Source organism: Grampus griseus (genome assembly GCF_964374135.1).
Source record: "Grampus griseus genome assembly, chromosome: 2".
In the NCBI taxonomy this organism is placed as follows: domain Eukaryota; kingdom Metazoa; phylum Chordata; class Mammalia; order Artiodactyla; family Delphinidae; genus Grampus; species Grampus griseus.
This window is the reverse complement of record NC_139018.1, coordinates 142,429,932-142,442,772: the sequence shown is the minus strand read 5'-3', so window position 1 is coordinate 142,442,772 and position 12,841 is coordinate 142,429,932. Positions and strand designations below refer to the sequence as shown.

Below are 12,841 nucleotides of genomic sequence, written 5' to 3'. Positions count from 1 at the left end.
TGGTTCACTTCCACTGAATTCAGTACACTGAGGCTAGGGTCTGAGCATGCCATAGGGACACGAAGTAGAGACACAGTCTCACTATGCTGTCACACGTGGACGGGGTATCCATGGCTGGGGCCCCGTCACCAACTACACACCACAGCAGATTACTCGCATGGCAGATTAGCTATAGCCCTTGGCCTGCCTGCTCGTGGTCATTCCTGCTTGTTGTTGTCTCCCCAAACGTGGAGAAGGAAGAGAGGCAATCTATCAACCTGACACGCCACCTCCCCACACCAGCACATCTGGCAGAGCCCAAGAGAATGCAGAAAGAGCTCCGACTCTTTCTGGGTTATGCCTCTTTTCTCTATTAAATGTAGCATTTGCTGATAAAGTGTATAGTCTAAGAAGACTTTTTATAGCACATCTGGCAGTTTGAATGATATGATTTACAAATGCTATAAATCGATGTGCTAGCTTTTCCTGTGTTATCAAAGTTTTCAGATAAACCAATATGTGGTATAACTCTCCTAAATTAATTCAGATATCAGTATCTGTTCCACTTAGACAGTGAATTATCTAGCTACATTTTCCCCAAAGTCTGGGTCAGTTAGACTTGACCAGATATGCCAGGGCTCTGGTACTAAGAATGACAGAGTTTAGGGCTTCCCTGGTGGCGCAGTGGTTGAGAGTCCACCTGCCGATGCAGGGGACACGGGTTCGTGCCCCGGTCCGGGAAGATCCCACATGCCGCAGAGCGGCTGGGCCCGTAAGCCATGGCCGCTGAGCCTGCGCGTCCGGAGCCTGTGCTCTGCAACGGGAGAGGCCACAACAGTGAGAGGCCCGCGCACCACAAAAAAAAAAAAAAAAAAAAAAAAAAGAATGACAGAGTTTATTAAAAACAACAAACAAACAAAAAAACATTAATAGCATTTCAAGCCTGGTCTGATAATTTTAGGTGTTTTGAAAAAGAATCCTTCTTTTAAGTGGCTATAAAAGATATTAGCACAACATCAAAAATTACAAAATCTATTACTGACTGGATTGCATTTGCACCTTATATGGGGATCTCCCTGAATGAGGCAACTGAGGAGATTTAGGGAAAGTATTTACAATCAAGGCAATAATCTCATCATATTAGCTAATATCCCTTCAGTAAGGCTAAGAGGAAACAGCCAAGAGAATTACAGAAATTTACCTTTTTTTAAAAAAAAGAAAAAGGTATAGGGCATAACTTTAATTAACATTTATTTAAATATGAGTGATGCAATTTAGGAGGGAGTGTAAAAACAGAAGGTTTAAAGGCTAACAGTTGACCATTACATTGGTTTGCTACACAAATAAAGATGTGTAGCAAGATGAATCAGCTGGAACAGTGACTTGGTTTAACTAACCTAAAGGCAGCTGGTCTCTCGAGTATGCGGTCTCTCCAAATGATGTTAAATGCTGTGATTCAATGATTAAATATGAAGTATGTTTAAGTGGAGGATGTAATCAGAAGAGCGACACTCTGATGACAGGCAGAGGGGTGGGTGCTCAGTGTAGAGGACCCAGCCCACTGGGGGGTCTGCACACCCTGCCCCTGGCACTTAGCAGGTTGCCCTCATCACAGCACGAGTCTTGCTGCCAAGGGGTTATACATAGGGTAGGAAGAAGGCACCACTGCAATATTTATCACTTCTTGCCTTGTACCAGAACCAATTACAAAAACATTTTGGAACGCCCTCTTTAAAATATGATATGGATCAAATTTATTGAAAGTGAATGCACAGAGATGATGCAGCATAAAGGAATTTTCCCAGGATCGAAGCCTGGGTGATACTTCCTAACTTATTACAAAGAGAAGAATCTGCCACCAGTGGTAGTTACTTATTTTTGCTGAGGGTTCTCTGCTTTTCTGCGTGCTCCACAATCTTCTCTTCCACATAAAGACCCTTCCGCTTTCGTACCGCATTCATGTACTTCCGGGCCTGGTTCTCAGAATCAGCCTTTTCCCCAAAGTGCAAATACTCCTCCTCAGTGGTTGGTACCCAGAAGGGGTCGCTGGGAATGATCTTGTAAAAGAAGGTGACAGAACGTGCTAGATTAGACAAGTATACTTTCATCTCAAATGCCAACTCATACAGTCTTAGCTTAAGAATAAAAGTGAAGCAATGAAGAGTTAAGCTTGCTAGAAATGGTAAGAAACAGATATGAAGGATCACAGGCGGTATGGACAAATGCAAGTAGATTCAACGAAACTTGTGACATACATATTATTCTTTACTCCTAGAGCCTTTACATAACACTAAGTAAGAAAACTATTAACTTTGAATAATATAATAGAAAAAACTCTCCCTCTCACTAGGATATACCTGGGTATCAGTGTCACTTCACTAATTTTGCCTTTGTCCTCAGCAAAGACCAACACATGTAAGTCCATTCTTGATTATTCTGAGCTTTTTGCTCCAAAATTCAGTGCAGTATTAGGAGCTCAGTATTGCCTACAGATGAAGACCACATTCCACAAGATCAGCTTTATCAGTAATAACAGTGAGATTCTGACTTTTATATGCCTTGTTCTTTTCGTTGTTTTTTCTTACTTCTCATTTGGGAGGAAAGAGGTGCTATTTCTCAAGTGGTCTCAAATCCCAACACTTTTCAATTTAAAATGCAGAAATTTAAGAAAAATTTATTTTATAATAGTCCCTCTTCAACACAAGAAAAGGAAATTTCTGTGGACTAGGAAGGGAGAGGTTCTTGGAGGGAGAGAAGAGAGCCCACAGTAATATGTGAGGGCAAAAGCCCCAACCACTTCCCATAGGGAGCCAAGACAGCTGTGCACCAGGAGGGCCAGGCTTTTACTGCCCACTTAGGATGGGCCCAAAGCCACATAAACCAGGTGTGTGGGGACCAGAACCATCCACTCTTCTCTGGAGCTGGAATAACCATGTCTGCCCAGGGCTGTGGCTGAAAATGAGTTGTAGGTCATGAGATAAAAGCCGTCACCTTCTGAAGATCAGACTCGGCCTGTGCTGAGTCTGTTGTCCTGCACCATCCACACTGGTGAAGGCACCAAGCTGAGCCACTGCAAATGCTACAGTTAGAGCTACGGCACTCAGGAGGACAGAGGAGGAGAGAATTCCTGCTGAAAATGACCCTACCAGTAAGATATACAGAAGACAAAAGGAAATCCAGCACCATGAAAGACAGGTGCCAGACTCAACAAAAGGGAGAATGAATAATCAAATAGAGATAATAAGGTAATCTGAAGAGAAAATTCTAGAGAGTTCATTTAAAAATCCTCCAAGAAATAAAGGAGATGGGGGTGGGGAATAGCATCCACAATACATTACGCATTTGTGAAAAAGAAAGAACTAGAAATCCCAGAAATTAAAATTTTAGACATTAAAATTAAAAAAAAACAAAGAAACTCAGTGGGTAGGTTAAACAGAAAACTGCTGAAGCGAGAATAAGTAAATTAAAAAGACATTTGATATTCAGAATATATAAAGAACTCTTAGAACTCAACAACAAAAAACCCCAAACAACCTGATAAAAAATGGGCAAAGGACTTGAATAGACACGTCTCCAAAAAGGATATACAAATGGCCAACAAGCAACTGAAAAGATGCTCAACATTATCAGTCATGAAGGAAATTCAAATCAAAACCACAGTGAGGTACCACTTCACACCCACTGGGATGACTATTTAAAAAAAAAAAAATGGAAAAAAAGCATTGGTGAGGATGTGGAGAGACTGGAAACCTCATGCATTGCTGATAAGAATGTAAGACGCTACAGCCACTGTGGAAAAGTCTGGCGGTTTCTCAAAAAGTTAAACGCAGAATTATCATACGACTCCGCAATTCTACTCATAGGTATATACCCCAAAGGACTGAAAATAGGAACTCAAACAAGTATCAATACATATACATGCAAGAACACAGCAGCACTATTCACAACAGCCAAAAGGTGGAAAAGCCTAAAGGTCCATCAATGGACGAACAAACTATGGTATACAGTACATACAACGGAGTGTTACACAGCCATACGAAGAATACTGATACATGCTAAATGTGGATGTACCTCCAAAACAGTATGCTAAGTGGAAGAAGCCAGACACAAAAGGTTACATATTATATGATTCCGTTTGTATAAAATGTCCAGAAGAGATGAACCACAGACATAGAATGCAGACTGACGGTTACCTGGGGCTGGTAGGGGAGTCTGTGTGCAAGCCCAGACCCAGGAAGGCTTTGGCACATCTCTAAATCCAAGGCAGGCGCGGAGGCTGGAGCGAATGTAACGCACGGGTTGACGGTGCTGGTGCTGAAGTCAGATCTGCATGACTGGGGCAAGTTACTTAAAGGCATCTTGTGCCTTAGTTCTCTCGTTTGTAAAGGTGTAATATTAAAAGTCCTAATCTCCTATGATTGTACGAGGGCTAAATGAGATCATCAATTTATGTCAAGTCATGCCAGGGACGCAGTAACAGCACATCACCACTCTCTGACACTGCTGAATTCAAGACTAGGGCTACAAGTGCAAGCACAGTTGAATGGAAGTGGAAGGGGCGAGTCTGGAAAGTGGGTAGTGTCTCTGCGTGCTCTTATGAACCACCAGCCTATTGTGGCTGGAAAAACAGACCCACTCAAAGAACTGCTACTGCGTTCTGTCCCCGGGAGATGAATCCCTTTGCTTCCACAGTCACCTCTGGAAACCCTGTCTGCCACTCTCCTCTACCACCCCCAGCCACAACCACGTCACAACCTCCTAAGTGTGTCAAAGCACAGACTGGTGCCCTCAGGCTGAAGAAGGATGACATGCTAGGTATGAGGACTCAAGTGTCATCAGGGTATACGTCTACAGAGGATAAGCAAAATCTCCAAGGTGCCATTAGCCAAGTATTAGCAGGTTGCTGGGGCCCTGCCACCCCCAAGTCTAATGTGACATGGTACCAGAGTAGTGGGGTGATGCTGCGGACCTGCAAGTTCCCACACACCGGTGAGTGGATTCAAGGGTGCTGAGAGGCTGGTGGAAGCCTGGGGGCAGGACAAAGGCAGCTGCGGGTGGGGATTTTGTGGCTAGAGACAAGTGGTTGGTAGGAGAGATTCCTGAAACTGGTTGGTGCCACCACACTGGCCCCAGCAGCCAGATGGGGCTGGACCAGTCAAGCCATTTCCCGGCCAAAGCCACTGAGGATCTAGGGTGCTGTGCTGAAGCTGAGGCTCCCCTCCCCCTTTCCACAGAAGGCCCCCTCTTGCTTAGAGAGGGGCAGAAGAAAGTCAGGAAATGGAACATTTACGTGGGCAGTCATCCACAAAGACTATACTTGTAAGAGACTAGTTTTAAGCGAGTTATCAGTGCCCTCCTCTAACTAGTTGGATGATAAACCCATCATAGAATATAAAGAAGCCACATGTTCTTAGCAGGTCTCAGTGGTAGCAGTGAACACATCTTTAATCCAGTTAAAAAAAAGTGACACATTTTATAAAGAGAAATGAGTGAGGTGTTAGTTGGGAGATATCAGACTCAGACTGGCCAACTGAAGACCAGAGTGTCCTCTTTTCAAAAATGTAACTTCAGAGCTTCAGAAGGGTCCAGTTTTGCCTGGGCCCTCAGTGTATGTTTCTGAGGTTTGCTCAGTTCGTTTCCTGAGCCGCCAGGGCCGCTTTCTGTGCCCATCTCCAGCTGCCCGGGGGACTCGACCCGATGCGGGTCCACTGCCCACATCTCTTCTGTCCAGCACGGGCAGCTGCTGTTTTCACCTTCACTCCTCCTGTATCTGTGTGGACATCTGGAAGCTTCTTGCCTCGACATGCCAAACAAAGTCTCAGAAAAGGGGCAATGGGGTACACTTTACCAGAAAGTGACTGGCCTGGTCCAGTCCCACCTGACCGTGTTAGGGTCGTTTTGAATTTTCCCAGTGGGGTGATGACAAGGCCACCCCAAAGGCTGTCCAGCTGATGCTCCACAGAAAGGCATCCTTGAGGTGACAGAGCAGAGCTTGCTATCAGTTTGGAAGACAAGATGCTTTCTTCTAACTGGCTCACCCAGAATTCACGTGCCTACAGTGAGAATGTTTTTTTTTTGGCAACTCCACCGCCTGAAGAGGATGCCATTTTCTAACTCACAGGAAGAAGGCACCCAAGTGCTAGCTGTTGCCCTGAGCATTACTACAAAAAAAAAAAAAAAAAAAAAAAAAAGCCTAGAAGAAAAACGCTTTGGGAGCTCTCTTTCAATACTTTGCCCAATTTTCCCTATGGTTATGGCTGGCAGGTGGCAAACACCATGTCCATGCGATTGTGATCACTTCTTCCTTACCCTAACGTGAACTTTAGCCCACCCCTCAGCAGCGAGTCTTGAGGTTATGCTGACATACATGTAGATCAGCACTGGCTGGTAATATTTTTCCTTCTGTGTCTGTTATTAGCTCCTTTTCTTCCTTTTTCATAGAAGGGTAAAACATAGAAAGAGAAATTATGAGATTGCTGACTTCAAAGGTTTCCTCATGGAAAATGCCTGTAATTTTATTTTCTCTATTTTTTGAAGCACTTTCTCTCAAAAGCTCTTGATTGTAAATTACATGGTGTGGTAGAATACAAATGAAAAAAAGTGCCTTGGAGTGAGAAGCCAGATCTCAACAACTGTGTTATTTCTAAACCTAACTATGGGGGAAAACTGAGACAGCCAGAAAAGATCAGATCAATGACACTTAATTATAATGTAGTTTTCTAGACTTTCAAAAGATTTGAAGCTTTTGGGAACAGGACCATGACAGGTGGCAAGGGGATGACAGAAGGATGGTACAAAACTGGAGCAAACTTTCCTTGACTACATTTTTCCCTCAAGTTATTTATTAAAGGGCGGATTTGTAATGATTAGCTGTAGCTAAGTCAAAAACTAATATATTTTTAAAACTACTACTAAGTATGTCAGATTAACTTTCAGCCTCCCCGCCCTTTTTTTTTTTTAATTTTGAGAAAGAAAGGAGACTGAAAAACCATCATGGTTTTCACGTTGACAAAAACTGCCTGCTTTGTAAAACTTTGCTGTTTTATATTAACTGTTCCTAAATACTTATTATCCTCTTTTTCTTTGGTATTAGTATTTCAGGTGGGCATACAGATGACCTAGGTTCTGGGGGGAGGGGTAGGTAGGCACACATTTTCTATAAAGCTTTAGACAGTAAATATTTTAGACTGTGGGCCACATGGTCTCTGTTGTAACTACTCAAGTCTGCTTGAAAGCAGCCATATAAAATACGTAAATGAATGGGTATGGCTATATCTATTTTATTTACCAAAACAGGTAATGGGTCATAGTTTGCTGACTCCTGAATGAGTTAAAGACTATATTGCCCAGCCTCCTTGTCAGATGGAGCCTTGTTAGATGTGGCGGGATGATGTGTTCTGGGCAATGGACTTGGGCAGCATCCTCTTAACGGGACTATGCCCTCTTAACGGAGTATGTCCTCTTCCCATTGCCTATTCTTAATGGCCGGTATGCAGAGGTGACAGTAGGAGGTGAAACAGCCACTCTGGACCATCCAAGTGTTGAGAAAGGCAGCAACGGAGCAGAAGCCTGGGCTCCTTCCACAGTGAGCTGCACACCAGCCCTGGACTGCCTCCTGAGACTCAAAAGAGAATCTTCTGCTTAATTTGAGCCACTCCACTTTGAGATCCTTTTGATAGAGCAGCCTTATCTGTTTCCAGAATATAGCTGACAATTGGCAAATGGTGAGAAGTTTAGTTTATAGATCTTTAAAAAAATGTGCTTTATAAAGTCACTTTCAAGGAAAAGGGTGACTACAAAATGATGAGGGGACTTCCCTGGTGGCGCAGTGGTTAAGAATCTGCCTGCTAATGCCGGGGACATGGGTTCGAGCCCCGATCCGGGAAGATCCCACATGCCGCGGAGCAACTAAGCCCGGGCACCACAACTACTGAGCCTGTGCTCTAGAGCCTGCGAGCCACAACTACTGAAGCCCGTGCTCCACAACAAGAGAAGCCACCGCAATGAGAAGCCCGCGCACCGCAACAAAGAGCAGCCCCCGCTCACCACGAGAAAAAGCCCGCGAGCAGCAACAAAGACCCAACGCAGCCCCGAAAACCCCACGCAGACAAAAATTTAAATTAAAAAATAAATTTATATAAAAAAATAAAATGAGGTATTTTAAACAAACAATAGAATAAATGAATTCAAATATATAATTCTTCCAATAATGATGCCATTATAAGAGCTCTGAACATGTTTTAGATCTGTATTTACAGAGAAGCCCAGGGATCACTTAACCTACACGCTCTTTGTTCTGACCAAACATACTATAACCCAGTTTTCTGCACCAGTGCTGATCAAGGACATTTTCTTTTCTTTTTTGAATTTTATTTATTTATTTTTTATACAGCAGGTTCTTATTAGTTATCCATCTTATACATATTAGTGGATACATATCAATTGCAATCTCCCAATTCATCCCACCACCACCACCCACCCCCCTGCCACTTCCCCCCTTGGTGTCCATACATTTGTTCTCTACATCTGTCTCTCTATTTCTGCCCTGTAAACCGGTTCATCTGTACCATTTTTCTAGGTTCTACATATATCGTTAATATACTATATTTGTTTTTCTCTTTCTGACTTACTTCACTCTGTATGACGGTCTCTAGATCCATCCACGTCTCTACAAATGACCCAATTTCGTTCCTTTTTATGGATGAGTAATATTCCACCGTATATATGTACCACATCTTCTTTATCCATTCGTCTGTCGATGGGCATTTAGGTTGCTTTCATGACCTGGCTATTGTAAACAGTGCTGCAATGAACACTGGGGTGCATGTGTGGTTTTGAATTATGTTTTTTTCTAGGTATATGTCCAGTAGTGGGATTTCTGGGTCATATGGTAATTCTATTTTTAGTTTTTTAAGGAACGTCCATACTGTTCTTCCTAGTGGCTGTATCAATTTACATTCCCACCAACAGTGCAAGAGGGTTCCCTTTTCTTCACACCCTCTCCAGCATTTGTTGTTTGTAGATTTTCTGATGATGCCCATTCTAACCGGTGTGAGGTGATACCTCGTTGTAGTTTTGATTTGCATTTCTCTAATGATTAGTGATGTTGAGCAGCTTTTCATGTGCCTCTTGGCCATCTGTATGTCTTCTTTGAAGAAACGTCTATTTAGGTCTTCTGCCCATTTTTGGACTGGTTGTTTTAATATTGAGCTGCATGAGTTGTTTATATATTTTGGAGATTAATCCTTTGTCTGTTGATTCGTTTGCAAATATTTTCTCCCATTCTGAGGGTTGTCTTTTCGTCTTGTTTGTAGTTTGCCGTGCAAAAGCTTTTAAGTTTCATTAGGTCCCATTTATTTGTTTATTTTTGTTTCTATTTCCATTACTCTAGGAGGTGGATGAAAAAAGATCTTGCTGTGATTTCTGTGAGAGTGTTCTTCCTATATTTTCCTCTAAGAGTTTTATAGTGTCTGGTCTTATATTTAGGTCTTTAATCCATTTTGAGTTTATTTTTGCATATGGTGTTAGGGAGTGTTCTAATTTCATTCTTTTACATGTAGCTGTCCAGTTTTCCCAGCACCACTTACTGAAGAGACAGCCTTTTCTCCATTGTATATCCTTGCCTCCTTTGTCATAGATTAGCTGACCATAGGTGTGTGGGTTTATCTCTGGGCTTTCTATCCTGTTCCACTGATCTGTACTTGTTTTTGTGCCAGTACCATATTATCTTGATTATTGTAGCTTTGTAGTATTGTCTGAAGTCAGGGAGTCTCATTCCTCCAGCTCTGTTTTCTTCCCTCAAGACTGCTTTTGCTATTCAGGGTCTTTTGTGTTTCCGTACAAATTTTAAGATGTTTTGTTCTAGTTCTGTAAAAAATGCCACTGGTAATTTGATAGGCTTTGCATTGAACCTGCAGACTGCTTTGGTAGTAGAGTCATTTTCACAATATTGATTCTTCCAGTCCAAAAACATGGTATCTCTCTCCATCTGTTGGTATCATCTTTAATTTCTTTCATCAGTGTCTTATAGTTGTCTGCATACAGGTCTTTTATCTCCCTAGGTAGCTTTATTCCTAGGTATTCTTTTTGTTGCAATGGTAAATGGGAGTGTTTCCTTAATTTCTCTTTCAGATGTTTCATCATTAGTATATAGGAATGCAAGAGATTTCTGTGCATTAATTTTGTAACCTGCAACTTTACCACATTCACTGATTAGCTCTAGTAGTTTTCTGGTGGCATCTTTAGGATTCTCTATGTATAGTATCATGTCATCTGCAAACAGTGACAGTTTTACTTCTTCTTTTCCAATCTGTATTCCTTTTATTTCTTTTTCTTCTCTGATTGCTGTGGCTAGGACTTCCAAAACTATGTTGAATAATAGTGGCAAGAGTGGACATCCTTGTCTTGTTGCTGATCTTAGAGGAAATGCTTTCAGTTTTTCACCATTGAGAATGATGTTTGCTGTGGGTTTGTCATATATGGTCTTTATTATGTTGAGGTAGGTTCCCTCTATGCCCACTTTCTGGAGAGTTTTTATCATAAATGGGTGTTGAATTTTGTCAAAAGCTTTTTCTGCATCTACTGAGATGATCGTATGGTTTTTACTCTTCAGTTTGTTAATATGGTGTATCACATTGATTGATTTGCATATATTGAAGAATACTTGCATCCCTGGGATACATCCCACTTGATCATGGTGTATGATCCTTTTAATGTGTTGTTGATTTCTGTTTGCTAGTATTTTGTTGAGGATTTTTGCATCTATATTCATCAGTGATACTGGTCTGTAATTTTCTTTTTTTGTAGTACCTCTGTCTGATTTTGGCATCAGGGTGATGGTGGCTTCATAGAATGAGTTTGGCAGTGTTCCTTCCTCTGCAATTTTTTGGAAGAGTTTGAGAAGGATGGGTGTTAGCTCTTCTCTAAATGTTTGATAGAATTCACCTGTGAAGCCATCTGGTCTTGGACTTTTGTTTGTTGGAAGATTTTTTTTTTTTTTTAACATCTTTATTGGAGTATAATTGCTTTACAATGGTATGTCAGTTTCAGCTTCACAACAAAATGAATCAGTTATATATATACATACATTCCCATATCTCTTCCCGCTTGCGTCTCCCTCCCTCCCACCCTCCCTATCCCACCCCTCCAGGCGGTCACAAAGCACCGAGCTGATCTCCCTGTGCTATGCGGCTGCTTCCCACTAGCTATCTACCTTACGTTTGGTAGTGTATATATGTCCATGCCTCTTTATCGCTTTGTCGCCGTTTACCCTTCCCCCTCCCCATAGCCTCAAGTCCATTCTCTAGTAAGTCTGTGTCTTTATTCCTGTTTCACCCCTAGGTTTTTCATGACATTTTTTTTTCTTAAATTCCATATATATGTGTTAGCATACAGTATTTGTCTCTCTCTTTCTGACTTACTTCACTCTGTATGACAGACTCTAGGTCTATCCACCTCATTACAAATAGCTCAGTTTCATCTCTTTTTATGGCTGAGTAATATTCCATTGTATATATGTGCCACATCTTCTTTATCCACTCATCCGATGATGGACACTTAGGTTGTTTCCATCTCTGGGCTATTGTAAATAGAGCTGCAACGAACATTTTGGTACATGACTCTTTTTGAATTTTGGTTTTCTCAGGGTATATGCCCAGTAGTGGGATTGCTGGGTCATATGGTAGTTCTATTTGTAGCTTTTTAAGGAACCTCCATACTGTTCTCCACAGTGGCTGTATCAATTTACATTCCCACCAACAGTGTAAGAGGGTTCCCTTTTCTCCACACCCTCTCCAGCATTTATTGTTTGTAGATTTTTTGATGATGGCCATTCTGACTGGTGTGAGATGATATCTCATTGTAGTTTTGATTTGCATTTCTCTAATGATTAGTGATGTTGAGCATTCTTTCATGCTGGAAGATTTTTAATCACAGGTTCAATTTCATTACTTGTGATTGGTCTGTCCATATTTTTTATTTCATCCTGGTTCAGTCTTGGAAGGTTATACCTTTCTAAGAATTTGTCCATTTCTTCTAGGCTATCCACTTTATTGGCATAGTTGCTTGTAGTACTCTTAGGATGCTTTGTATTTCTGTGGTATCCGTTGTAACTTCTCCTTTTTAATTTCTAATTTTATTGATTTGAATCCTCTCCCTCTTTTTCTTGATGAGTCTGGCTAATGATTTTGTTTATCTTCTCAAAGAACCAGCTTTTAGTTTTATTGATCTTTGCTATTGTTTTCTTTGTTTCTATTTCATTTATTTCTGCTCTGATCTTTATGATTTCTTTCCTTCTACTAACCTTGGGTTTTGTTTGTCCTTCTTTCTCTAGCTCCTCTAGGTGTAAGGTTAGATTTTTTATTTGAGATTTTTCTTGTTTCTTGAGGTAGGACTGTATTGCTATAAACTTCCCTCTTAGAACTGCTTTTGCTGCATCCCATAGGTTTTGGATAGTCGTGTCTTCATTGTCACCTGTCTCTAGGTATTTTCTGATTTCCTCTTTGATTTCTTCAGTGATCTCTTGGCTATTTAGTAACGTATTGTTTAGCCTCCATGTGTTTGTTTTTTATGTTTTTTTCCCCTGTAATTGATTTCTAATCTCGTAGCGTTGTGGTCAGAAAAGGTGCTTGATATGATTTCAATTTTCTTAAATTTACTGAGGCTTGCTTTGTGACCCAGGCTGTGATCTACCCTGGAGAATGTTCCGTGTGCACTTGAGAAGAATGTGTAATCTGCTGTTTTTGGATGGAATGTCTTATAAATATCAATTAAATCTATCTGGTCTATTGTGTCATTTAAAGCTTGTGTTTCCTTATGAAATTTCTGTCTGGTTGATCTGTCCATTGGTGTAAGTGAGGTGTTA

The 12,841-nt window shown here is 41.3% G+C and overlaps 1 protein-coding gene across 2 annotated transcripts in view; it reads right to left on the bottom strand.

Annotated features, from left to right (window-relative positions):
* Positions 1-1,003: 1,003 nt before the first annotated feature.
* EFL1 (elongation factor like GTPase 1) overlaps positions 1,004-12,841 on the bottom strand; it is a 136,991-nt gene continuing 125,153 nt past the window's right edge. For both annotated transcript variants that reach the window (XM_082648564.1, XM_082648565.1), the window contains one exon: positions 1,004-2,036. In XM_082648564.1, the coding sequence (XP_082504690.1) occupies positions 1,848-2,036 (189 nt within the window). In that variant the 3' untranslated portion in view covers positions 1,004-1,847. The remainder of the gene's footprint in view (positions 2,037-12,841) is intronic.